General features: G+C 43.6%; 1 protein-coding gene across 2 annotated transcripts in view; it reads right to left on the minus strand.

Moving 5' to 3' along the window:
- The window catches only part of LOC145359445 (uveal autoantigen with coiled-coil domains and ankyrin repeats protein-like), a 157,707-nt gene extending 131,307 nt beyond the window's left edge, over positions 1-26,400 (minus strand). For both annotated transcript variants that reach the window (XM_080213995.1, XM_080213993.1), the window contains exon 1: positions 26,249-26,400. In XM_080213995.1, the coding sequence (XP_080070121.1) occupies positions 26,249-26,296 (48 nt within the window). In that variant the 5' untranslated portion in view covers positions 26,297-26,400. The remainder of the gene's footprint in view (positions 1-26,248) is intronic.
- Between the last annotated feature and the right edge of the window lie 933 nt (positions 26,401-27,333).

The raw sequence follows: 27,333 nt of genomic DNA on the forward strand, positions 1-27,333 counted from the left end.
GTCACGTGAGGACATAATTAATGCGAGGAGCTAGGTGCGTAGCAGTGAAGTGGCTTTTCCGTTCTGGCTGGGGTTTGTTTGAAAACAGTTTACAAATTGCGCTGAAACTCCTTCTGAAAGCTTCAAGACTGACTACACATTATAGCAAGCATACCTATAGGTGCTAACTATATTTAAAGTGGTATTGTAAGCCTGTAAGAGGAATGCCGCTCATTTGAAAGTGAAAGAGTGACAAGTTAGAAATCAGTCATTTCCTTACATGTTTAAATAATGTTCAACTGTTAATTGTTAAGCTGCTTCATTTGTTAGTTGTAGTTAAATTATTAAAGTTTGTTTTAAAGATAAAAGATTGCCAGTTTGTCAGTGGAATTACTCCTGGAGCAAAGCATCCTACCTTTACATTTATACCAAGAGACAAAAATATTGGCATCTAGTCCAGCTTCCGAATGTAATTTGGGTTTCTGGTTCAGCATCCTAACACAAGTCACATCCAAAGATCATTAAAAGTGCCAAAGACATGTAAATCTTTCTTTCCTTATAAGATGAGCTCATTCAGAAGAAGCCATCTACTCAATTTTAATGCTTCCATCTTTTTCAAAAGCAACAGTCTGCTAAATCACTAGTGCACCCTCAAATGTCAGAGAATGTCAAACCTCATGAATAGTGAGCATGTGGGCGAGGTACCACAGAAGGGCAAAAGATTTAATTATGTTTTAGAAAAATCACTCTTCGGCACACTTTCTCCCTACAAAATCTTGCACAGCCTCATTGTCAACTTTCAACCTTTTCACATTAAAAATACCTAAAACAAAAATAATGGAAAGTTCTCATGTAAACCTGCGAGCTAGTGTGGGGGAAAATGATTTTCCAGGGAGGGCTACTGAAGTATTTGGTACAAGAGAAGTGTTGCCAGAGCTGGAAAGAGACGGTGAAAAGTTGGTTGGCTGGGTTTGATCTACATTATTGTAAATAGACAGATTAATTACACTCTACAAGAGTTACAGCATTCCTACACCCGCACACCCCCTCCCCCCAAAATCTCCTCAAATAGGAATCAATTTATTTATGCTTATAAGTATGCAATACAAAATTGAGTAATCAGGAATTGGGAAGCTAAATTAGCACCGAATCTGAGAGGTGATTTCATGCCTTTCCTATCTGAACAGATTTCGGGGAGGGGGACGTGTGAATGCCGCAATTCTTGCTGAGTGAAACTAATCTGTCCGTTTACAGTAATGTAGATCAAACCCAGCCAACCAAACTTTCACTATCTTTTTCCAACTCCAGCAACACTTTTCTTGTACTAAGTGTTTCAATAGCCCTCCCTGGAAAATCATAGCATGGAATGTTAATGACACAGTGCCTAATGGCCTTCATTCAAAATGCATTGCATTAGGATCTCAGCTATCAACATTCAATCTTAATTGCCCATCAGGACATTTGCAGGGCGAGGCATCTCCTCACTGCACAACAATCATACAGAAAGTTATTCAGCACATATCTGTCTGCACAGTTTCTCTGAAGTAGCCCTACCTTCCCAGATCTTTCCCAGAGCTCTGAGAACTTGTACCCTCTGAATATTTCATCCACCTCTCATCTGAAAGATGCTACTGAACATTCCCACCCACACTTTACTTGCACTGGTGAAGTTATGAGTGTAAGGGGTAGATAGTGAAGGCACAATAATGCAACAAACAGTCTAAAACACACTCATCCAGTGAATCCTGAGCAAATTAATGTGTGCCTTTATATGGCCTATTTGTGAACAGAACTCCCATTTAGCTAACGAAGGAACAGTGCCCCAAAAACTAGTGGATTTTGCTACCAAATAAACCTGTTGGACTTTAACCTGACGTTGTGAGACCTCTTACTGTGCATTTACCCCAGTCCCATGCCGGCATCTCCACGTCACAAATTGATGCGTGCCAAGGCATCTGATGACAATCCATTCAAAAGTCATAGACATCATTCATTCTGTAATGATGAGCATGAGATATTTTCTTACCTCAATGAATGCAATGTCTTAAATTAGGGGGACAATTTGTATATGGTTGGGGGCTGATCTCTAATCCAGGTGATTCGATAGAGGGAAATATAGAACAGACATCATTAACGTTGTTGCATCAAAAGTATTGCTGTTCTTCCCATTCATTCTGCTGTGTCACAAAATTGGAGCTTTGTCACTGAGGAGAGAAATCAGGAGGCTGGGGGTCATATCAAAATTTAAGACCGATATCAATAAATATTGGTTAGGCGGAGTGTCCAAGAAAATGAACCAAAGCTAAATTAAATGGAATTAGGGTGCAGATCAACCATGAACGAAGAATGGTTGGACAGACCTGAGGGACTGAATGGCTTCCTGTGTTTTCTATAAGACATCTGACAAGTTGCCATACAAGAGGCTGGTGCGTAAAATGAAAGCTCATGGAATTGGAGGGAATGTTTTCCGCATGGAGTGAAAACAGACTGTCACATACAAAACAGAGTTGGAATAAATGGATCCTTTGCAGAGTGGAAAGATGTAAGTAGTGCTGTACTGCAGGGATCACTTTGTGGCCCACAACTGTTCACTATTTACATTAATGACCTGGAAGGAACAGAATGTAAGGTTTCCAAATATGCCAATGATGTCAAGATAGGTGGATGGGCAGATTGTGATGAGGATATTCTGTTTCTGCAACGGGGTATACGGGAATGGCGGACAGGATGAAAACTTGGCAAATGGAGTTTAACATGGGGAAGTGTGAGGTCATGCACTTTGGTAGGAGGAATCAAAAAGCAAGAATATTATCTAAATTAGAGAGAGTGCAGGTGAGTGAAGTACTGAGGTATCTAGGGGTTCCAGTGCATGCATCACAGGGCCAAAAGGCCTACTCCTGCTCCTATTCTTTATGTAGAAACACTTCTTCAATCGTGTGAAGAATGTTCCTACATCAGTAACTTAAACTTTATCTAGGCCTAAGGCAAATTCATAATGTAACTAAAAACAGTACTGCACAATAGCTTAACTTCATCACCATGGGTTTGTGTTAAATCAACAGTCTGGTCTTGATCTGTGGAAGAAGCAGCAGAGTGTGCAACCTAAGTTGCCAGTTGTAAGAAGCTGTGTGTGACAATAACATTCCACAGTTTATTGCTAAAGGAATGAACAATCCTACCAGAGGAACTTCACTAAAATATCCCACCGGCTTCAACATTTTAAATCAGTGGCTCCCAACCTTTCATTCAGGGACCACTTCAATGGGGCAAAAGACCCTGTGGACCACCTGCAGGTTCAACCCCACCCAGTTTCATTTGCTACCGTAGAAAAATCTCAGCAGAATAAGTGGAAAGAGAGGCAACGCTTTTGATGCAACATCAGTAAAGATTTCCAACTCCAAACTGGAGTGATTCAGTCACACGCCAGACTCCACGTTCAACCAGTTCCTTTCTCCTCTCACTCCCACAGGTACTGAAAATACTATCATGCAATTGTATGTTGTAGCAAGTCATGTAATTCATGTTTATAAAGCTGCAGCGCTGTTTGCTTGCGCTCATGCCACACATGCGGGAGATGGTTTGGTTGCGTCATTTCGTAAGAGCGACGGGGCTGAAGTTTCTGGAATGATTTTCCTGATGACCTCAGCTGTGACATTCTGCATCAGCAACTTGTTTTTTGGACCAGGCTGCAGATCACCTGCAGGATTCTTTTGGACCACCAGCGATTCACAAACCACACACCAGGCAAGTAACCTCAGAATCAATGAAACACCTCAAGATAGAAATAAGACCCAAGTGATTTGATTTGATATACTAATATATGTGATAATATTAAAAGTGAAAAGTATTGCTTCTTGTGCGTTATACAGAGAAAGCATACCCTTCATAGAGAAGGAAAAGAATGCAGAATGTAGTGTTACAGTCATAGCTAGGATGTGGAGAAAGGTCAACTTAATGCAAGGTAAGTCCATTCAGAAGTCTGATGGCAGCAGGGAAGAAGCTGTTCTTGAGTCGGTTGATATGTGACGCAGACTTTTGTATCTTTTTTCCAACCAAAGATACAGGGTGGAGTTGGAGACCCAGGGTGCAATGGGCGATTGCATTTCTGTTTAAGAAAATGCACCTCCCTGTAAAAAACTGTTCCTATCCTCAGCCTTCTCCTTTGTTGCTTATTCCCACTGCAGCCAGTCACAGACCTTTACCCGATAGGGAAAGGCAGGGCCTCATTTTAATGTCGCTCGTGAAAGACAACACTTACAAAGAAGTGAAACATGCAATGAGTAGTACACTGGGAGTGCCAACCTGGATTATGAACCCGCAATCTTCTGACTGAGAGGCGAGAATGCTACCACTAAGCCAACCACAGACACACAACCCCCAGTGCAAAAATAAATGAATAATCAAGAACAGGATCAAGTCCTAAGAAACACTTACATCCCATTTGCTGCCAAAATGGAGATTTGCGAATACACTTAAATAAATTCATACACCTCAATTACAATTGATTCTGGTTCCCCAACTCTTTCAGAATACTTTCTGAAGTTTGGCAACATTTAAGAGGAAGCTAGGTAAACACAAGGAAGTGACTATAGCAGAATATGCTAATAGGGTAAAATGAACAGGGACAGGAGGAGGCTCTTTGGGGATATGAAACAAATCAGCATGGACCAGTTTGACCACATGGCCTGTTCAGTGCTGCTGTATGTAATTGTATCAAATTCCTGTTTTGTCACGAATGAATATATTTAACTTCACACCTTTTACATTGAATTTTCTGAATCAAGTTTCCTTATCCTACCCAAATCATTCTACACTCATACAAAAACAGATGTTGAAGATGTTAAGATAAAGATTAAATATTCAAATTACTCAGCACATCTGGCAGCCTCTGTGGAGAGAGGAGCAGAGATGGGTCTCTGGAACACTTCCTCCAAAGGCAGTGGAAGCAGAGAGTTTGAATATTTTTAAGACAGAGCTAAATAGATTCTTGATTAACAAAGTAGGAGGGAGGGGAAAGGTTGTCAGGTGTCGGCAGGAACGTGGAGTTGAGGTTACAATCAGATCATCCATGAGCTTGTTGAACGATGGAGTGGGGCTGAATGGCCCACTCCTACTTCACAGGTTTGATACACATGTGCGTTGTTAATCTTTCAGGTCAATGGCCTTTTATCAGTTGTGGAGTATGTTAGAAATGGAACAGATCTGCATTAGGAAGTGGAGGAAAGAATAAAAAGGAAAGGTCTGTGATAGGGTGGAATACAGGAGAGATTAAATGTCAAAAGGGGTGATGGTGCAAAGCAGAGGATGGACAAGTAAAGAAACAAAATACCTGTACAGAGAAACTATCAGTAGCAATAGTGGAAATTACACCGCTATTACTACTTCTTTAGGCCTTAATGCCACCGTTAACATTCCCTTTGTGTCCATGACATTTTTGTCAATTTCAGTTTAGCTCCGACCTTTCACTAAACTTTCCGGTGCACTGTTGCCTCAGCGCCAAGGACCCAGATTGGATTCCAGCCTTAGATCACTGTCTGTATGGAGTTTGCACATTCTCCCCGTGTCTACGTGGGTTTCCTATGGGTGCTCCAGTTTCCTTCCACACTGCAGAAACATGCAGGTTAGGTTGATTGGCCATGGTAAATTGCCCCAGTGTCTTGGGGGAGGGAGGGGGGCCAGGAGGGCACATACGTGGGGTTGGGGGGTAGGGCCTGTGTGGATTGGGGTCAGTGCAGACTCAATGGGCTGAATGGCCTCCTTCTGTACGGCAGGGATTCTGAGAAATTCTATTCTGCCTCATGTCCTCCGCTCCTATCACCAACTATTTAATCCGTCATATTTCTGCTCCTCCTCAGTTTTGTAAAAGAATCATAAGGACTCTGTTTCTCTCTTGATGCTGCCAGACCGGCCGAGTTTATCCAGCATTTTCTGTTTTTATTTCAGATCTCCAACATCCACAGCACTTTTCTTTGTTTCAAATAAAAGCAAACGAAAACGCGGCTTCGTTAATTCAACCTACCACATGAACATGTTGAAAAATTATTTTAAATTTGGCCCCAAAATAAATTCAAATCTGAGCCAACCACCTACCCATTGTTAATTAGTTTCAGTTGTGGGTAATGGAAGAGGCGGTAAAGCCATCAGTACATGAAATGATGTGAAAGCAAAACCAGTTTAAATATTCACACGCTTTAAGTAGGTGAATGAATATTCACTTCCTGGTTAAGCAACACTTCAACTTTAAAATTCCCACCCTGGATTTTCAAATCTCTCCATCGCTGTAATCTCATCCAGTTCCACAACCATCCAAGTTCTTCACGCTTCTCGAATCTGTCTCTTGCAAATTCCCCATTTTAATCACTCCGCCAATAGTAGCTGTGTCTTTGGCCCATGTCCACAGGTACAAGAAGCCCCTCCCTAATTCTCTCCACTTCTCACTCCCTCATTTCAAATACTCCTTAAAACCTCCCTTTCTGACCAAGCTTTTTGCCACCTGTCCTCATATCCCCTTATGTAGCGCAGTATCAGATTTGTTTTATAATGCTCCGATGAAGTGCCTTGGGACATTTGATTACGTTAAAAGGTGATGCATAAAATTTTTAGCTGTTATATACGAGTCCACACTTGTACCAAGGATCAATCTTCCTGAGAATGATTTTGCCGTACAAACCAAACAATGTTAGGTTTTATTTCTGGTCGAAGTTGAAAGCAGTTCATCTCAACAGCAATGAGTCAGCCAAAGCACTGAAGCCAACTTCAGAAACCTCTCGGTTCCCAACCTTTAACCAGCAGCAAAGAATACGTACACAGTACAACAGGAGCAGGGAAGGAGCCATTTCCTTTTTATTACTCATTCCATGGGACGTGGGCATCATTGGCAGCACCAGCACTTATCGCCCTTTCCCTAATGCCCTCAAGGAAGTGGTGATGAGCTACCTTCTTGAACTGCTGCAGTCCATGTGATGCAAGTACATCCAGTGCTATTAGGGAGGAAGTTCCTAGATTTTGACCCAATGACAGTGAAGGACAGTAATATATTTCCAAGTCAGGACCGTGTGTGGTTTGGAGGGGAACTTACAGGTGGTGGCATTCCCATATATCTGTGGCCTTGTCCTTCTAGATGATAGCAGTCACGGGTTTGCTGCAGTGCATCTTGTAGAGATGATACGCATGGCCATGGTTCACATCTCCGACAATGACCAATTCCTTACTTGAGGGACAAGCTCCCTTTGTATGGAATTCAAAGAAGGCTCTCTAGGCTGATTCCTGGGATGAAGGGGAGAATCTTATGAGGAAAGGTTGAGTAGGTTCAGCCAGTACCCATTGGAGTTTAGAAGAATGAGAAGTGATCTTATTGAAACAAGATTCCGAGGCACTTTATAAGGTAGATGCTGCGAGCATCTTCCCCCTCATTGGGAGAATCCAGAACAAGGAGGCACAGTTTAAAGATAAGGGATCTCTCATTTAAGACAGAAATAAGTAATTTCTTCTAAGGGTTATTGGTGGAATTCTCTTACACCGAAAGCACTGGAGGTTAGTTCATTGAAAAATTCAAGGCTAAATTTGGCATGCTTCTCATTGGCAAGGGAGTAATGGGGAGCAGGCAAGAAAGTGGCATTAAGGTCCAATCAGAACAGCCACGATCCTATTGAATGGCACAGCAGGCTTGATGGGCTGACTGCCCTATTCCTACCTTTTATGGCCAATTCATGGAGGGAAAGAGGTACCAATGGCACCATCCATAATCTGTACACTCAGCAGGTATACAGGAAAGAAAACAAGCATAGAAAACATTTAAATTGCATTTAAAATTATGAGAACTTCAAATAGATTGGAAAAAGTTTCTCCTTTTTTTAAAAGGCTGAAAAGAGGAGTCAATAACCAGAGGGCACAGGTGATTGACAAAAGACAGAGACAACACAAGTAAAAAAATGCTTACACAATAAACAATTAGGATTTGGAATGTGCTGCCTGTAGGATTGTGGAAATACAAATTTTCAAAAGGGAAGTGGGTAAATACTTGAGGGGCAACAAATTGCAGCAATATGGAGAAAGGTTAGGGAGTGGGGCCAACCGGATTGATCTTCAGAAGCGCCAACTCAGACTTGATGGGCCAAATAGTCTGTTCTATTACAGATTCTACGTATATTGGCCACCATAAAAAAGACAGAATCATCACCGTTTCATGCTACTACGCTGGCTGCGATTTGCATCCAGGCATGTTTGGGCAGTTCCAGAATCTACTTTGTTTACTGACTGGTGTTTAAATTGATTTGTATTATTTTTTATTCATCCGTGGGACACAGGCATCGCTGGCTGGCCAACATTTATTGCCCATCCCCATTTGTTACGGAGAGCTAATACTGCTCAGCATAGACTCTCTCATACCTGACTCAAAACAACATGACATTGTGAAGTGATGCAAGGTGCCAACAACTAGAATTTCACCAAGCGTAACTGTGCTTGCAACTGAGTGCACCAGAGAGAGATTTTTTGGGTCGGAAAGAGAGAGGTCACGTCTCCTTTCCTTTGTGCTCTGAGAGAGGGGCAGCAAGTGAGCATGAGGGCAATTGCACGAGAGAGAAACATAATGGTAAGTGCCCAAATTTTTCCCTAACAGGACTGGATCTCACAGCCCGAGACATTCATTGCTATGGAACTGCACGGTCCAGGGAGCCCAGTTACCCTTAATTCAAAACTTGCGGCACACCCGAAAGGCTACAGGGGACCTGTCAGCATGAAAATCTGGCCGTTTGCCCTAGACTTGCCTTTTCCACTGATTTATTTCTGGCTGCTATTAGCAGAAAAAACACTAACTCAAGAGCCCAGTCCAATCTGTTAATCCAAAGAATCCCTACAGTACAGGAAGCCATTCAGCCCATCAAGTCTGTACTGGCCACAATCCCACCCAGGTCTTATTCCCATAACCCCACAGATTTACCTTGCTAATCCCCCACACATTAGGGCCAATTTTAACCAGCACATCTTTCAGATAGGGAAGAAACTGAAGCACCTGGAAGAAACCCACACAGACATGGGGGAGAAAGTGCAAACATCACACAGAGAGTGACCAAGGCTGGAATCGAACCTGGGTCCATGGTGCCGAACCATTGTGCTAACCATTGTGTCACCATGCCACCCATTGATGTTGGGAGCACAAACAGGGACGGCACAGTGGCACATTGGTCAGCACTGTTGCCTCACAGCACCAAGGACCTGGGTTCAATTCCCAGCTTGGGTCATTATCTGTGTGGAGCTTGCACATTCTCCCTGTGTCTGACTGGGTTTCCTCCAAGCGCTCCGATTTCTTCCCACAGTCTTAAAGACCTGCTAGTTAGGTGCACTGACCCAAACAGGTGCCGGAATGTGGTGACTAGAGGAATTTCACAGTAACTTTGTGGCAATGTTAAATGTAAGCCTTACTTGTGATTAACAAACTTTACTTTAATCAGTGGTGTGGGAAAGGAGCTAACTAAAATCTCTCTAATTTTTTCACTTCTGGAATCACGCTGGGGTACAACTCCTTAAGAAGCACCAGCAAGTGGTGGGTACTCAAGAGGGTAATTTTTTTTTAAAGAGAGCTCTCAGTTGAAAGAGAGGTTGTAGAGATTGGGAACAAAACAGAAGAAAGATTTGAACACAAGTTTGCGATGTTCAAAGTTGGGCGTGCAGCTGAACTGGATGGGTCAACAACAGGGGTGATGAATGAATGAGACATGGCACCAATTAGAACACAGGCAGCAAATACTACTGTTCCTCCAAATCAATCAAGGAATTCACAAAAATCCTTTCAAACTCCCTGATATCTATGGTAGAGGAGCAGCAGAACTTGCACCCCCTCAAGTCACTGAAAACTCATTGTATGATCTGCGCTTGAAATTTACAAGCCTACCAATTCTAATACAGGAAACTTAGAAAACCCATCTAATCCTCTGGAGTTCTAGACTAAAGAATCAGCCCAAAAGACAATACTCAAGCTGCAGACTGATGTTACACAATTCCACAAAACTACAGGCTTATTAAAGTCAAATGGAGTGTTAGGAAATTAGGTAATGACGTGGACGAAGTACTGCTTTTAACTCTCATTATTGGATTAGGTCATTATTCACAATAAGATAACGGATGTCAGGCAGTGAATTGCCACCACACAGTGTCGGAGGACCCTATTGTGGGAAACTGCTAGAGAAACATGGACTCAACAGCCTTGATGATGTCAACAGAAGGTGCCAGACAGAGGTTAATACTGAACAAAAGACAGGATGCACCAAATAATTTCTAGTTTCAAGAAGCAAAAGCAGCCAAAAACAATATGAGAAAAAAAAGCAGGCCTATACTTGCATTTCCACTGTGCATTAGATATCCTGGGTGTGTAGGTTGACTATGTTGCCATGTAAACTCCTAGATCCATTGTCATACAATTACTGGAGTGCAACAATCCCTTCAAACTGCTTGGTCACCCCTCTCAAAACTTTCTGATTTTATGTCTATTTCTCATCCATCTACCATGCTGAACAGATGAAATTTCACCTACATTTGTACTCTTTCACCCCCCCCCCCCAACCCCCCTTCCATCAAACACGCAGCTAATAAAGAACAGTACAGCACAGGAACAGACCCTTCGGCCCACCAAGCCTGCGTCAATCATGTTGTCCTACCTAGGCCAACCATGTGTGTCCCTCTATACCCTGCCTGTTCATGTGCCTATTCAGATAAGTCTTATATGTCACTAATGTATCTGCCTCAACCACCTCACTTGACAGTACATTCCAGGCCCCCACCACACAAAAAAAAACTTCCCCCACATATCTCCACTGAGCTTTTCCCTCCTTATCTTCAATTTGTAGTTGTTATTTCTGCCTTGGGAAAACGCTTCCAACTGTTCACCTTAAACATCTTTCAGGTTACTCCCTCAGCCTCTGCCTTTCAAGGGAGAACAATCCCAGTCTATTCAATCTCTCCTCATAGCTAATACCCTCCATACCAGGTAAACTTTTCTGTACTCCCTCCAAAGCCACCAGGTCCTTCTGGTAGTGTGGCGACCAGAATTAGGGCTGTTCCGAGGCAAATCAGTGTAGTACTTCTTTGCCCTTTTTTTTGACTCCAGTGATATTCTTTTGTTTGTTAGCCACCCAAAGCAATGGAAGAGCAAACCATGCTGTACCACTGACAGAAACTTTGCCTCTTCAAACCCCATAGCATAAATGAAACAACTTCAACTAAACAGCATAAGGATGCAAGGAGTCATTCAGTCTTTCCAGCTTACTCAAGTTCATAGTTGTTACAGAATGAACCAAGACCCATCAGGCGTCTGCCTGCTCTCCAGAGAGCAACCCAGTCAATCCCATTCCTCCGCTCTACATCCATACTCCTACAAATGTATTTCCCTCAACTGGTAATCCAATTTCCTACTGCAATCATTAATTGCCTCTGCTTCCATCACCCTTATAGGCAGCGGGTTCCAATGAAATCATGCTGATCTACATTTACCATTTTATTTATTATTTTTTATTTTTTTCATTATTGTCATATGCACTGACATACAGTGAAAAGTATTGATTCTAGTGTGCTATATGGAAGAAGCTATTCTTCAATCAATCATTTTGTAATTCCAGACTTTTATATCTTTTACCAGACAGGTGGAAGAGAGTGCGTTCTGTGCGTGAGGGTCCTTGATTATGTTGGCTGCATTTCCAAGGCAGCAGGAAGTGTAAATGAAGTCAACGGATGGGAGGCTGGTTTGCATAATGGACTGGACTATGTTCACAATCCTTTGTAGTTTCTTGCGGTCATGCTCCAAGCAGGAGGTATACTAAGCGGTATGGGCAGCAGTGGCAGTGGGCAGCACAGCGGCTAGTACTGCCTCCTTACAGCGCCAGGGGCCCGGGTTCGATTCCCAGCTTGGGTTACTGTCTGCGCGGATCTCCTCCAGGTGCTCCAGTTTCCTCCAACAGTCTGAAAGACAACTGGTGAGGTGCATTGGCCATGCTAAATTCTCCTTCAGTGTACCCAAACAGATGCCGGAGTGTGGCAAATAGGGGATTTTCAAAGTAACTTCATTGCAGTGTTAATGTAAACCTACTTGTGGCACTAATAAAATTTTAGAACTTGATACATCCAGAACAGATGCTTTAACCTTATCCATTTTGGTTCTATATCCCTCAATACCTTGCTTAAGTAGAATTTATAACACCACCACCCCCCAACCCTTAACAGCTTTTTGAGGATGGGGCAGTACTTTTTAGATAAAGAAATTCTTCTGGACTCATCCCAGGTAACTTGCTCTAATCTGAATGTCTGGCCTCTGCACCCTCCAACCAGAGGAAAGGGGTTCTGTCTGGTCATGTTCTTCAGCCTCCTGAAGATGGGGCAAGAGTGGGGGAGAAGAGAAATTCTGAAATAAAAACAAGCTGCCACTGAATTGGCAGCGGGTCAGTCTACACCCAAGGAGAAAAGACTGATTATGGTATTTTGGATTGGTAACTTATCATCAGAAATGTCAACACTCAATAAGAACATAAGAAGTAGGAGCAGGAGTAGGCCATCTAGCCCCTCGAGCCTGCCCCGCCATTCAATAAGATCATGGCTGATCTGAAGTGGATCAGTTCCACTTTCCCGCTTTCTCCCCATAACCCTTAATTCCCCTGTCTATCAGAAACCTATCTACCCGTGACTTAAATATATTTAGCGAGGTAGCCTCCACCACTTCAACGGGCAGAGAATTCCAGAGATTCACCACCCTTTGAGTGAAGAAGTTCCTCCTCAACTCCAATCTAAACTGTGTCCCCCTTATCTTGAGGCTGTCCTCTAGTCCTGCTATCCTTTCTGAGCAGGAAGAATGTCTCTACCTCTACCCTATCCATCCCCTTCATTATCTTATACGTCTCTATAAGATCCCCCCTCATCCTTCTAAACTCCAACGAGTACAGACCCAGACTATATAGTCTCTCTTCATAGTCCAACCCCCTCATCTCCATCATTTACTTCATGGATCTGCTGAGTATTAGCAACTTTTACTGATTTTTTTTAATATATTTCCAATTTTTAAACTTTAGATTTTGTGTTTTTATTCCAAGAAATTTCTACTCCCAACGAACCACTTCCTGTAAACACACTCTGTAAACCTGTTTTCATTTCCCAACATGAAAATACAAATATCCTCATTCTCACACCAGAACAATTTTCCAACCGTAAACTCAATACTTGGCCTTGACATCGGAGACAGATCTCCATGATTGATTTAGCAGCGCACCCCCCCCTCCCCCCACCACCCCGCGACAATATGGACGCTATCTTCAGTGGTTATAGGAGATCAGATGCATCAGTCACAGAGACAGAAGATCCTCTTGCAGCACTGCACACAGACAGCTTATCTGCAATGCTGATACGTATAAATCAGTTAGAGGCAGCAAGAGACTGAAAATAATCTTTAGACTACGGACTGAGGCTGCAATTACTGGGTGAATCACAGCACATTTCTTTATTGCCCTTGCACTGACTATAACTGACTAATCCAACAATACATGTAGCACTTTAAGGCAAGGCACATTTCAGAAAGTTCAGAACAAAATGGCAGAGCCCAAAAAATTAACTTTCCTTTTTATTTCAATTCCTTACATTTTCTACAGCTTTATTTCCACTCCAGACTTCCACTACTTAAGAGTCATACTCGCCCCCAGCTCTGCTACAACACAGATAAGTGGGCAGGAAAAGCAAGATGATTACAGACTCAAGGGACTCTGGCAGATACAACAGACACTGATTCTTAAGTGCTGTCCCATCATACAAATTCTTCAAGCACTTAATACTAAACAGTTTTCTTCAAAGCTGAACATGCAGAGTTTAACTTCACTTCATCTATTAAGTGCATTGGCCATGCTAAATTCTCCCTCAGCATACTCGAACAGGCGCCAGAGTGTGACGACTAGGGGATTTTCTCAGTGACTTCAGTGTAGTGTTAATATAAGCCTACCTGTGACTAATAAATAAATGTTAAGCTTCTCACATCTTGTCTTCAGTGACTGTCACAAACAGTCATTATTTAGCTTATGTGGGACTGTATTCTACACAAGAGTCATATTTGAAACAACCTGGCACCAAACAAGGTGTTTGTCCCATGATCTCAGTATATAAACAGTATTACTGAAAAAAAAAACACAGCCTGAAAGTCAATCTATTTTAATACATGCTCTGCTGTGCCCAAGACCAAACATCTTGCTCAAACACTGACTCACACTGCATCCAGTCTAAGCAAAATGATGCTGGGAACAACCATTGCTTCACTCCCACCACCAACATACAGCATGCTTTCATCATTGTACACTTAATAAACATGTGCAAATGCACACAAACATTTAATGATTTCATGAACACTATGGTGAGAACGCCACCTTGACAAGGATACATGGGAACTTAGGAGTGGGAGTAGGCAAATCAACCCTTTGAGCCCACTCTGCCATTTAATGTGACTATGGATGATCTCATCCTGGTCTCAATTCCACTTTCTTGCTGGCTCGTCTTTTTTCCATCAGAAATATAGCCATCTCTTTTTTGGATCTGTTGATTGATTCTGTCCCCACTGTACTCTGGGGCAGTGAGTTACCCAGATGTACAACCCCCTAAGAGAAGTAGTTTCTCCTCATCACATTTTGAGCCTAACTCCTCGTAGTGATCCTTAAAAGGAGAATGTCCACCACCACTTAGCACAACTAAGGATAGGAATTAGATGGGGTTTCTCCAGAACCCCACACCCAAAAGAAAAAAAGGATAAAATATGTGCAAATATTCTATTTCAGGGCTCTTTTAGAAAGTTTTAAAGGACTGTGGAATTATATGAGTGATTCTCTAATTTTTCCCCAATTTTGGATCTATCTACCAGGAAACACCTGCACCGCACACACCTCAATTCCTGCATGTACAGGGAAATTAAAAGTTTAAAGTTTAAAGCTTATTTATTAGTGTCACAAGTAGGTTTACACTAACACTGCAATGAAGTTATTCCCAGAAATAAGATAGACACCAACAAAAATCACCTAGATTAAGTAGCAAATAGCCTAGCTGAATTCAAGGAGAAGCTAAATAAACACAAGGGAGAAAGGAATAGGACAAAATGCAGATTGGGTTAGTAGGATTGGAGGAGGCACATGTGGTGCATAGACATTGGTATTGATTAGCTATGTAAAATGTCCTGTTCCAGTGCTTAAAATTCCCTGCAACATCGCCACACTAACATTTCCCAGTAATCATAAGTAAATTAAAATGTTATGAAACAGATGTAAAAACTAGTTATGAAAATCAGCTGGAATGCTCTGGTGAATGCAGGGCCCAATGCACCCAACTTCCCCATTAATTCAATTACTTTAAAATCTCCTAAGTGTGGCATGCTTTCATCCTAAATTAACATAATTGACAAGAGGTCATTAGAAAGAAGAACAGGACAAGACCATTCAGCCACTCAAGCCATTCAATAAGATCGTCAATCTTCAATCTTAACTCTAGTTTCCCATCCTAATTCCCTTACCCCAGGTTTCCCTTAATATCTAAAAATCTATCATGACCTCCGTATTAAACATACAACATCTGAACATCTACGGGCTTTCAGAGTAGAAAGTTAGAGATTCTCATCCCTTTGAATGAAGACACGCCTCCTAATCGCAGTGCTAAATAATCAAGCCCTTATTCATTCACTGCAATTCCTAGATCTAAACTCTCCACCTGAGGAAACAGCCTTATCGTAGCGACTCTGTCAAACTCTCTAAGAACTTTGTTTCAATGAGATCAGCTTGCAATCTTTTAAAGACAGGACTAATCTACTCAAGTCTCTCATGCCACCAGTTGACTTGGTGAATGTCTGTTGCACTCCCTCCTTAGGTAAGGAGCCCAATACACAACACTGCAGGTGTAGTCTTACTACACTCTCTTACATTTTATGATGCAAACAGCATGGTCAGCAATCCATCATAAAATGTGATGTGTAAACGCAGAGACCAATCTGGTACACAAATGTCCTTCCAGGAAGGAAATCTGCCATTCTTATCTGGCCTGGCCTACATGTGACTCCAGAGTCACAGCAATGTGGTTGACTCACAATTGCCCTCCGTTGGCAACTTGGATGAGCAATAAATGCTGGTCAACCCACGAAGCCCACAAAACCCACAAAGCGGGCTATTAACGAGGCGTGCAGGAATGGAACGGCGATAATTATGGGGGATTTCAATCTACATATTGATTGGTCAACCCACGTTGGACGCGGTGGGCTTGAGGAAGAGTTCTTGGAATGCTGCCGGGATAGTTTCCTTGAACAGTGTGTGTTGGAGCCAACGAGGGAGCAAGCTATCTTGGATCTGGTGTTATGTAATGAGGTGGGTAGAATTAGGGACCTTGTGGTGAAGGATCCTCTTGGGAAGAGTGATCATTGTATGGTGGAGTTTCTGATGCAGATGGAGGAGGAGAAAGTGGGTTCCCGGACATGTGTCCTTTGTTTGAACAGAGGGGAGTACGATAGGAGAGAGGAATTGGCGAATGTTGATTGGGGGAGCGCATTGGAACGTAGGTCTGCTGAGGAACAGTGGAGGATCTTTAAGGAGATCTTTCTTGGTGCTCAGCAGAAATTTATTCCGATGGTTAAAAAGGAGAGATAATCAGCCGTGGATAACGAAGGAGGTAAAGGAAAGTGTTAAATTAAAAGCGGATGCGTTTAGAGTAGCTAAGAGTAGTGCGCAAGAAGAGGACTGGGAGAGGTTTAAATATCAACAAAGAATGACGAAGAAGTTGATAAAGAAGGGTAGGATAAACTATGAAGCTGGGCTAGCGCTTAATATAAAAAAGGATAGTAAGAGTTTTTATAAATATATAAAAAGGAAGAGGCTGACTAGGGTGAATGTTGGGCCCTTAGAGGATGAGAGGGGGGACTTAGTGGTAGGGGATGGGGAAATGGCTGAAGCCTCGAATAACTTTTTTGTTTCGGTCTTCACGGAGGAGGACGTGAATAATTTGCCGGGTCTTGATTTTCAGAAGGCGTTTGACAAGGTACCTCACAAGAGGTTATTGCAGAAGGTCAGGGGGCATGGAGTTGGGGGTAGGGTGTTAGCGTGGATAGAGGACTGGTTGTCAAATAGGAGGCAGAGTGTGGGGGTCAATGGGTGCTATTCGGATTGGTGGAGGGTGACTAGTGGAGTGCCCCAGGGGTCGGTGCTGGGGCCTCAGCTATTTACCATTTATATAGATGATCTGGAGGAGGGAACCGAGTGTAGGGTGTCGAAATTTGCTGATGACACCAAAATTGGTGGAAAGGCAAATTGTGCGGAGGGTGTGGAGAGTCTACAGAAGGATCTAGATAGGCTGGGCGAATGGGCCAGGAAATGGCAAATGGAATTTAATGTTGGCAAGTGTGAGGTGGTCCACTTTGGTAGGAATAATGGTAGGAAGGATTATTACTTACGTGGAGAAAAACTGCAGCAGGCGACGGTGCAGAGGGACCTCGGGGTCCTTGTGCATGAGTCGCAAAAACCCAGCTTGCAGGTGCAGCAGGTGGTCAGGAAGGCGAATGGGATGCTGGCCTTCATCGCGAGGGGGATTGAATATAAAAGTAGGGAGGTCTTGCTGCAGCTGTATAGGGCATTGGTGAGGCCGCAGCTGGAGTACTGTGTGCAGTTTTGGGCGCCGTACTTACGCAAGGATATTTTGGCCTTGGAGGGAGTGCAGAGGAGGTTTACTAGGCTGATGCCGGAGTTGAGGGGGTTGAGCTATGAGGAGAGGCTGAATAAATTAGGCTTGTACTCGTTAGAGTTTAGAAGAATGAGGGGAGATCTCATTGAGACGTATAAGATGATGAATGGGATGGATAGGATAGAGGTGGAGAGACTCTTCCCGCTCAGAAAGGATAGTAGGACTAGGGGGCACAGCCTCAAGATAAAGGGGGGGCAGTTTAGAACAGAGTTGAGGAGGAACTTCTTCACTCAAAGGGTGGTGAATCTCTGGAATTCTCTGCCCGTTGAAGTGGTGGAGGCTACCTCGCTAAATATTTTTAAGACGCGGGTTGATGGGTTTTTGATAAGAGAGGGGATTAAGGGTTATGGGGAGAGGGCGGGAATGTGGAACTGAGCCACGACAGATCAGCCATGCTCTTACTGAATGGCGGGGCAGGCTCGAAGGGCTAGTTGGCCTACTCCTGCTCCTATTTCTTATGTTCTTATGTTAGCGATGGAAAGATGGTAGGAGTGGAGGGCCTGAATGACATTATTGTTACTAGAGAGGCAGTGCTCGAAAGACTGGAGGGACTGATTGTGGACAAGTCCCCAGGACCGGATGGAATGCATCCAAGGGTTCTGAAAGAAATGGCGGAGGTGATAGTGGATGCCTTGGTGATTATTTTCCAAACCTCGCTGGATACCGAGGAAGTGCCGGAAGATTGGAAAACGGCCAATGTTACGCCGTTGTTTAAGAAGGGTGGCAGGCAAAAGGCAGGGAATTATAGGCCGGTTAGTTTAACGTCTGTTGTAGGTAAAATGTTAGAATCCATCATCAAGGAGAAAATAGCGAGGCATCTTGAGGAGAATTGTTTGATAGAGCAGACGCAGCACGGTTTCGTTAAGGGGAAGTCATGTCTGACGAATTTATTGGAGTTCTATGAGGATGTGTCTATGGCGGTGGATAGAGGAGAGCCGGTGGATGTGGTCTTTCTTGATTTTCAGAAGGCGTTTGATAAGGTGCCGCACAAGAGGTTATTACAGAAGGTCAGGGGGCATGGAGTTGGGGGTAGGGTGTTAGCGTGGATAGGGGATTGGCTGTCAAATAGGAGGCAGAGAGTGGGGGTCAATGGGTGCTATTCGGATTGGCGGTTGGTGACTAGTGGAGTGCCCCAGGGGTCGGTGCTGGGGCCTCAGCTATTTACCATTTACATAGATGATCTGGAGGAGGGAACCGAGTGTATGGTGTCGAAATTTGCTGATGACACCAAGGTTGGTGGAACGGCAAATTGCGCGGAGGGTGTGGAAAGTCTGCAGAAGGATCTAGATAGGCTGGGCGAACGGGCCAGGAACTGGCAAATGGAATTTAATGTTGGCAAGTGTGAAGTTGTCCACTTTGGTAGGAATAATGGTAGGAAGGACTATTACTTACATGGCGAAAAACTGCAGCATGCGACGGTGCAGAAGGACCTTGGGGTCCTTGTGCATGAGTCGCAAAAACCCAGCCTGCAGGTGCAGCAGGTGGTCAGGAAGGCAAATGGGATGCTGGCCTTCATAGCGAGGGGGATTGAATATAAAAGTAGGGAGGTCTTGCTGCAACTGTACAGGGCACTGGTGAGGCCGCAGCTGGAGTACTGTGTGCAGTTTCGGTCGCCGCACTTACGCAAGGATATTTTGGCCTTGGAGGGAGTGCAGAGGAGGTTTACTAGGCTGATACCGGAGTTGAGGGGGTTGAACTATGAGGAGAGGCTGAATAAACTAGGCTTGTACTCGTTAGAGTTTAGAAGAATGAGGGGAGATCTCATTGAGACATATAAGATGATGAATGGGATGGATAGGATAGAGGTGGAGAGGCTCTTCCTGCTCAGAAAGGACAGTAGGACTGGAGGGCACAGCCTCAAGATAAAGGGGGGACGGTTTAGAACAGAGTTGAGGAGGAACTTCTTCACTCAAAGGGTGGTGAATCTCTGAAATTCTCTGCCCGTTGGAGTGGTGGAGGCTGCCTCGCTAAATATATTTAAGACGCAGGTTGATAGGTTTTTGATAGGCAAGGGGATTAAGGGTTATGGGGAGAGGGCGGGAATGTGGAACTGAGACACGACAGATCAGCCATGATCTTACTGAATGGCGGGGCAGGCTCGAAGGGCTAGATGGCCTACTCCTGCTCCTATTTCTTATGTTCTTATGATATGTCTCACAAATGAATAAAAAAAATTAGAAGAACCCCACTTAAAAAGGCATTGGGAGATGTCAGTTTCTCTCCTTGGTTCTCCCCCACACCTCACTCAGTTTCCAATGATTCACTATTGCAACAGATCCCCATATTCCACCAGAATGCCAATGATATTAGCATCCAATTAAGAAAGCTCAGGGGAGGTCATGGCATAGTGGTCTTGCTCCTGGCCTAGTAATCCAAAGACTCAGGGTAATGCTTGGGGACCTGGGTTTAAATCCCATCATAGCAGTCACTAAAAATCTGGAATTAAAGTCCACTGATGACCATGAAACCATTACCAACAGTCATAAAAACCCAAAAGGAAATCTGCCGTCCTTACCCTGGTCTAGCTTACATTTTACTCCAGATCCACAGCAATATGGCTAACTCTTAATGCCCTCCAAAAGTGGCTAGTGTGTTACTTAGTTCAAGGGCAATTAGCAGTGGGCAATAAATGCTGGCTCAGACAGCTACCCACATCACGTGTATATCTTTTTTTTAAAAGTAGAAAACAAGGTTTCGCTATCTCCAGACAGCAATAGAGATATGCTGTGACATACACAGAGATATGCCAGAGGCAACACAGAGTGCACATGCAGTAGTCCTAAATCAACTCTTGAACTCCTTCCCCATGTCCCACTTTCTTCTCCAAATCTCAGCTGAAATCAAAGGTGCATTCCTCCACACTATTTTCTATCCACACAGGACCTTGATGTTGTGAATACAATCTGTTGCATTCTCCAGAATAGATAAACAATTAAAACAACCGACCCATAAGAACTTTCAGACACTCAGCTCAAAGGATGGAATCATCATGCCCAAATCACACACCATCCTAACACTTCATAGAATTATTGAATCCCTACAGTACAGGAGGAGGCCATTCGACCCACTGAGTCTGTACTGACCACAATCCCACCTGGGCCCTATTCCCGTATCCCACTCATTTACTCTGCTAATCCCCCTGACACTAGGGGCAGTTTAGCATGGCCAATCAACCTAACCCGCACATCTGTGGACCGTGGGAAGAATGACGTGGAGATGCTGGCGTTGGATTGGGGTAAGAAATCTGACAACATCAGGTTGTTGGACTTTAACCTAGTGTTGTGAGACTTCTTACTTCGAGAGGAAACCAGAGCATTTGGAGGAAACCCACACAGACATAGGGAGAATGTGCAAACTCCACAAACACAGCTACCAAAGGCCAGAATTGAACTCAGGTCCCTGGCACTGTGAAGCAACAATGCTAATCACTGTGCCACCATGATACTCTAGCCAAGTCATGGTAACAAACTTTGCTTCCAATATGGCAAAGTGCCATAATACCCTCAGTCAGATTAGTATTCACACACCCAAAGAACTATAATCAAGTACTTGGGGAAAGGGAGAAAATAAATCTCAATTAGACAGACAACATTCTGGAATGTTAAGAGCCTGCATTCAAGACAGGGATACAAGTCCACTACCATTGCAGTGAACCAATTAGGTTTAACAGTGGATATACTGTGTTTGTGATATTTTAAGGTACCAAACCACATGAAATGCCAGAGTGTCACAAGACATGCAGATCAGCAAACATAATCGCAACATGGAAAGTATTTCATTCCTTGATGAGAAACATGCAATTGCCAAAGTGTAGCAATTAGGTGGGCTACTTTCCCACTAAAATCATGATATCCAAGATTCCACCAACTCAGGAAGGAGTCATTGAACTACTTCTCCATTGCTGAATGGCAAATAATTAGTGGGGAATCCTTATAGATATTCACAGTAAAATCCAAATTGCAGGGATGGATAGCGTTAAATACTTGGAGGGCCAGCAAACATGGGCCAAATGGCCTCCTCTGCACCATAACAATTCTGTTATTTCTCTCTGAGTCATCTTATAAATTCTGAAATCATTCTTAATACAGCACTCCTTAAGATCAGATTTCAGGAGACTAGCATCAATAAATCATCTCCCAACATTTACGCCATTGAACTTTATTCCAGAGGCAGGATAGCAGGTCCGATGTCTCAGCAAGTATTTGACTCTTGCTGGGGGTGGCACAGTAGTTAGCATTGCTGCCTCACAGCAAAGTTCAATTCTGGCCTTGGGTGACTGCGTGGAGCCTGCACATTTTTTCCCGCATCTGCCTGGGTTCCTCTGGGTGCTCTAGTTTCCTCCCATAGTCCAAACATGTGGGGATTAGGTGGTTTGGCTATGTAAAATTGCCTCTTCAGTGTCCCACGATGTGTAGGTTAGATGGGTTAGCCATGGGAAATGTGTGGGATTATGGGGGTAGGGCAGAAGAGGGATTCTGGGTAAGGTACTCTATCAGAGAGTTGTTGCAGACTTGATGGGTTGAAATGGCCTCTTCTGCACTGCATGGATTCTATGAACTGAGTTGGACAAATTAGCATCAATGCTAGAAATGGGCTCATGAGCTCAGGCATTCAACCCAAACAGCAATTACGAAAGCTGCTTTATGGCCTGAGAGATCCATGCACCAATACAAATTAACCTTGGAAAGTATCTATATTAATAGGACTGGAGAAGTTGTAGGAATAAACAGATCAAACCACAGCAGACTGTAAGAGCAGGAACATTCAAATGCATTAGTAGCAATCACACAAATACTTAGCCCAACAATATCTATTTTTAAGAACAGAAAATAACAAAAACATGACTGATTGAGCTGTTCTGGCAGAGATCCAACACAGACCAGACAGACTTACATGATCTCCTTCTGGGATTATGACCATTCTATGATTCTATTAGCAAACTGAAACCAAAACCAACAAAGCATCCCAACAAATAAAGTGAGAAAGGAAGACAAGAAAACAAGCATGGCATCCCTGCAGGCTACAGGTGTCCCAAAGTACTCAACAATCAATGAACTATTTAGTGAAGTGTAATGCAGGAAGCACAGCTACCAATTTGCCAGAGAAAGCTCCCACAGCAGAAACGTGATAACTGGCTAGATCATCTTTTTAGTGGTGTTGGATTGAGGGGCAAATGTTGCCCAGAACACCAGAAATCTCTCTCCTACACTTCCATGAAATGATGTTTTTCTTTATTAAATCCACAGGTGGCAGCATATTGTTTAAAAGTTTAATGGTGTCACTTTAACACTGCAATGAAGTTACTGTGAAAATCCCCTAATCGCCACACTTCGGCATCTGTTCGGGTACACTGAGGGAGAATTTAGCATGGTCAATGCACCTAACCAGCACGTCCTTCTGGCTGTAGGAGGAAACCCACACCAACACGGGGAGAATGTGCAGACTCCACACTGTCAGTGACCCAAACCGGGAATCCAACCTGGGTCCCTGGCGCTGAGACGTAGCAGCGTGAACCACTGTGCCGCCCCAAACAGGGTGTCATGTTAATATCTCATCTATTAGCTTTATCATTAGACAGCATCTCTGATAGTTGAGGGAGTGCTGCACTCTGACAGCATCAGGAGTGTCAACCTGGATTATGTTCTCAAGTCTCTGCAGTGGGTCTTGAACTCATGATTGCCTTAGTCAAAGGAATGAGAAATCTGGACATGTGGATACAAAACAGCAATACACCCTGCGGTATATAAAAATTACTCTTACATATGTATGAAAGACTCATTGGGATTCTTCTGGGTTAAGCTAATGTGACACATCAACATATTTTTGTAAACTATTGCTGGAACCATTTTTTGATCACTGAGCATTGAAATTTCTCAAGATAGTTTACAAAACATGTGGATAATTGAACATGTCAGTTGCCCTCAGCAGTACAACTGAAGCTGCAGTCCTCACTCCTCTCGACAATAAATGTATCTGGCACACAGTGGGGTGTGCCTTAAATTCAGAACTTTTCAAAACAAAGTTTAACGTGAGACAGAAACTGAAAAGTCTGGAAACATTCAGAAGGCCAGATTCAAGGAGCCTCTGTTGAAGGCTCTGCAACTGAAATGTTACATATCTGCTCTCTCCACCCAAGTGTTTCCAGCACATTTTTCCTAGCATCCGCTACCCTTAGTTTATACTCTTTCAAATAAATTACCTGTATAGGAGTGGAGTCATTGAATGCTAACTCAGACTGCCGCCATCAGCTGTGGTACAAACACCCTTAACTTTTGCCACAAACGGCAAAGCAAAAACATTCATCAGCCAGTGTCCTCCTCTTCCTCAAATCCACCAAAACTGGATATAGCCCACCAGTTGCAGCATCTATAACTAAATGGGTTCAACTGGAGCAACAAGAGTGACATCAAGCTCTCTTTCTCACTGTACAGTTATCAGGAACAGAAAATAGGTAAACACCTCTGATTAATAAAATGGAAAAAAAACAGAACAGGGAAACTGTGCTCCTGTCACTAACTGAGCAAGCCAGAGGCCCTAGGCTAATGCTCTGGGAACACAAGTTCAACCATTCCACTATGGCAGCCAGTGGAATTTAAATTCAATTAATCAATACATTCAAGTGAGGACCATTGATGGCCATTGACGGCACAGTGGCACGCGGCAGCAGTGGGACCCAGGTTCAATTCTGGCCTCAGGTGACACTGTGGAGTTTGCATGTTCTCCCTGTGTCTGTATGGGTTTCCTCTAGGTGCTCCAGTTTCCTCTCACACACCAAAGATGTACAGGTTAGGTTGGTTGGCTAGACTAAATTGCCTCTTAGTGTCAGGGGATTCGCAGGTTAAGTGCTTGGAGTTGGGGTTTGAGTGGGACTGTTGTCTGTGCAGGCTTAACACTTCAAATGGCCTCCTTTTTCATGGTAGGGATTCTATGGAAAACCCATTTGGTTCACCAATGTTCTTCAGAGAAGGAAAGAAATCTACCAGCCTTATCTGGTCTGACCTACACACGAGACCCAGATCCATAGCAAAATAAAGCTAACTCTCAATTGTCCTCTGAAAGAACATAGCAAGCTACTCAGTTATACCAAACTGTTACAGGGAAGTCCTCTACCAGCACAGTTGGTGTATCTGCACCTGATGAACTGCAGTAGGTGGTTCTACACCTTCTCAAGGATGGGTAGCAAATGCTGGGTGATGCCAAAAAGACAGACACAGTGGTTCACATCCACAACTGTAAAATTCAGAAGTTAGCTTAAAACGAAATGCTGGAGAATCTCAGCAGGTCTGACAGCATCTGTGACAGAATAGAGTCAACATCGAGTCAGGGTGACCCTTTGTCTTGAGGTCTGATGAAAGGTCATCCAGACTCAAAACATTGGCTTTATTCTCTCTCCACAGATACTGTCAGACCTGCTGCATTTCTCCAGCATTTTGTTTTTGTTTCAGATTCTAGCATCTGCAGTATCTTGCCTTTTAAACTAGATTATACTGATTTTCTAAATAAAAAAAGTCATGTCTATAGACAGTATACATTGATAATCAGAGTGAAATAAGCAGTGTGGAGATGGTGTAAGTGAGTCAGAGCTGCAATATTAACATTATAATATTACTATTTATTATAGTACAGCTATCACAATTACTTTTACACAACTATCACAGTATTACTATTTAAACTTGCATAAAAACCTGAAGTGAAATCAGAACAAGCAGTGAACAGAATACTGAAAGACACCACAAAATTATTTTTCTTCAGGACTAACTGCTATAAGCAAATACTGCCAGATATACAGATAAGTATCAGATGTCTGGGAGTAACTACAGCACTGTCATCTAGCTTCCAGCTGCTTTTTATAGACGACAGATATCTGGGAATGATTACAAGGCAACCACAAAATGAGGACTAATGGACACCTGGGAATGATCACAAGACTGAAATGTCATCTACTGAATTGGAGATAACACCCAAACCAAAAAAAAACAAGCCTCCACCCCAAATCACTGGGTGAACGAACAGCCCTCGTGAAGAAAGCTGGTCATTTAGAACACACTGTCAAACTGACACCACAGTGTACCTATGAAATCCAGGCTGGGGCCTGGGTGTGGCGTTGTGTGTCAGTAGCAACTGTGGTTACAACTGCTTAAAAAAATATCCTTTTCAATCCAATAAACTATTAAACCGACCAACAACAAAGTTCGCCTGATAAGCCGCTGGCATTTCAGCTTCAATTATTATTATTATTTTTGACTTTTAAAACAAAACCCACCACTTTTTCCCCAGCCTGTGCACAATCTCCATGCGGGACGTTGAGAACACATTTGGAAAAGAAAAAGTTGGGTGCTTCGATTAGTCAAGAAGATGCCTTTCAAACACACACCGTGGGGGGAAGGGAGGAGGGGATAGAGTGATACCACTGGTAACACACAAAACTCTGGAAAAAGAAAGTTTCCCGTGCGAAACACTGAGCTAAATTTACAGGAATACAAAATAAAGTAACCGCGCTGCAGGCTGAGTGTTACATTTTCAAACACCTCAGCTGGGAACTTACATTCAGAGTCACTTCGTGTTTCTTCAACCGTGACTTCAAACTTTTCATACTTGAAGATGAAGTTTGGGGTTTTTTTTGGCCTGTCCGCCGGCAGGTTGGGTGTTTGATAGTCTGAGAGGGGGAAAGGTGTCCTTACTCTCCCAGCGCCCACTCTCCGCCGCAACTCTCACAGCCTCAACCCCGCCGCTCCTCACCTGACGCACGGCGCCGTTGGGGCCGTGACTGACACCCGGCCCGGCCAATCAGCTGGCGACGGGGGCGGGACTTCCTGCTGCTGATTGGCAGGTTCCCCCGCGCGGGGGCGGGGCCAGCCCTCACCTGGGCGCGAGGCGAGAGGCGCTCACCTGAGACGGCAGCAGCTCTGCAACCTGTGCCTGCTGCCTGAACTTGCACTGTACAATTCTCAGCTAGTTTCAATGCAGTGTTAAAGGTTTTTTAAGGTTTATTTATTAGTGTCACAAGTAGTTTACATTAACACTGCAATGAAGCGGGCGGCATGGTAGCACAGTGGTTAGCATATGCTGCTTCACAGCTCCAGGGACCTGGGTTTGAATCGGGTCGCTGCCTGTGTGGAGTTTGCACGTTCTCCCCGTGTCTGTGTGGGTTTCCTCCAGGTAATCCGGTTTCCTCCCGCAATCCAAAGACGTGCAGGCTAGGTTGATTGGCCATTCTAAATTGTCCATTAGTGTCCTGGGATACATTAGTTAGAGGGGTTAGTGGGTAAATATGTAGGGATATGTGGATATGGGTGGGATTGTGGTTTGTGCAGACTTGATGAGCCGAATGGTCTCTTTCTGCACTGTATGATTCTAAGTTATTTTGAAAATCTCCTAGTCGCTGCATTCTGGCATCTGTTGGAGCACACTGAGGGAGAATTTAACCAAATGCACTTAACCAGCACACCTTTCGATTTTGAATGGCTTTGGCTGCAAGCTGGATAACTACCAACACACAAAATCTCTTCATATATATATATATCTAAAATCCCACCAATAGAATCCCTACAGTACGGAAGGAGGCCATTCGACCCATCAAGTCTGCACTGACCACAGTCCCACCCAAACCCTATCCCCATAATCCGATGC

The sequence above is a fragment of the Carcharhinus amblyrhynchos genome, chromosome 28 (assembly GCF_965287045.1).
Source record: "Carcharhinus amblyrhynchos chromosome 28, sCarAmb.v2.hapA, whole genome shotgun sequence".
NCBI classification, from domain to species: Eukaryota; Metazoa; Chordata; class Chondrichthyes; order Carcharhiniformes; family Carcharhinidae; genus Carcharhinus; species Carcharhinus amblyrhynchos.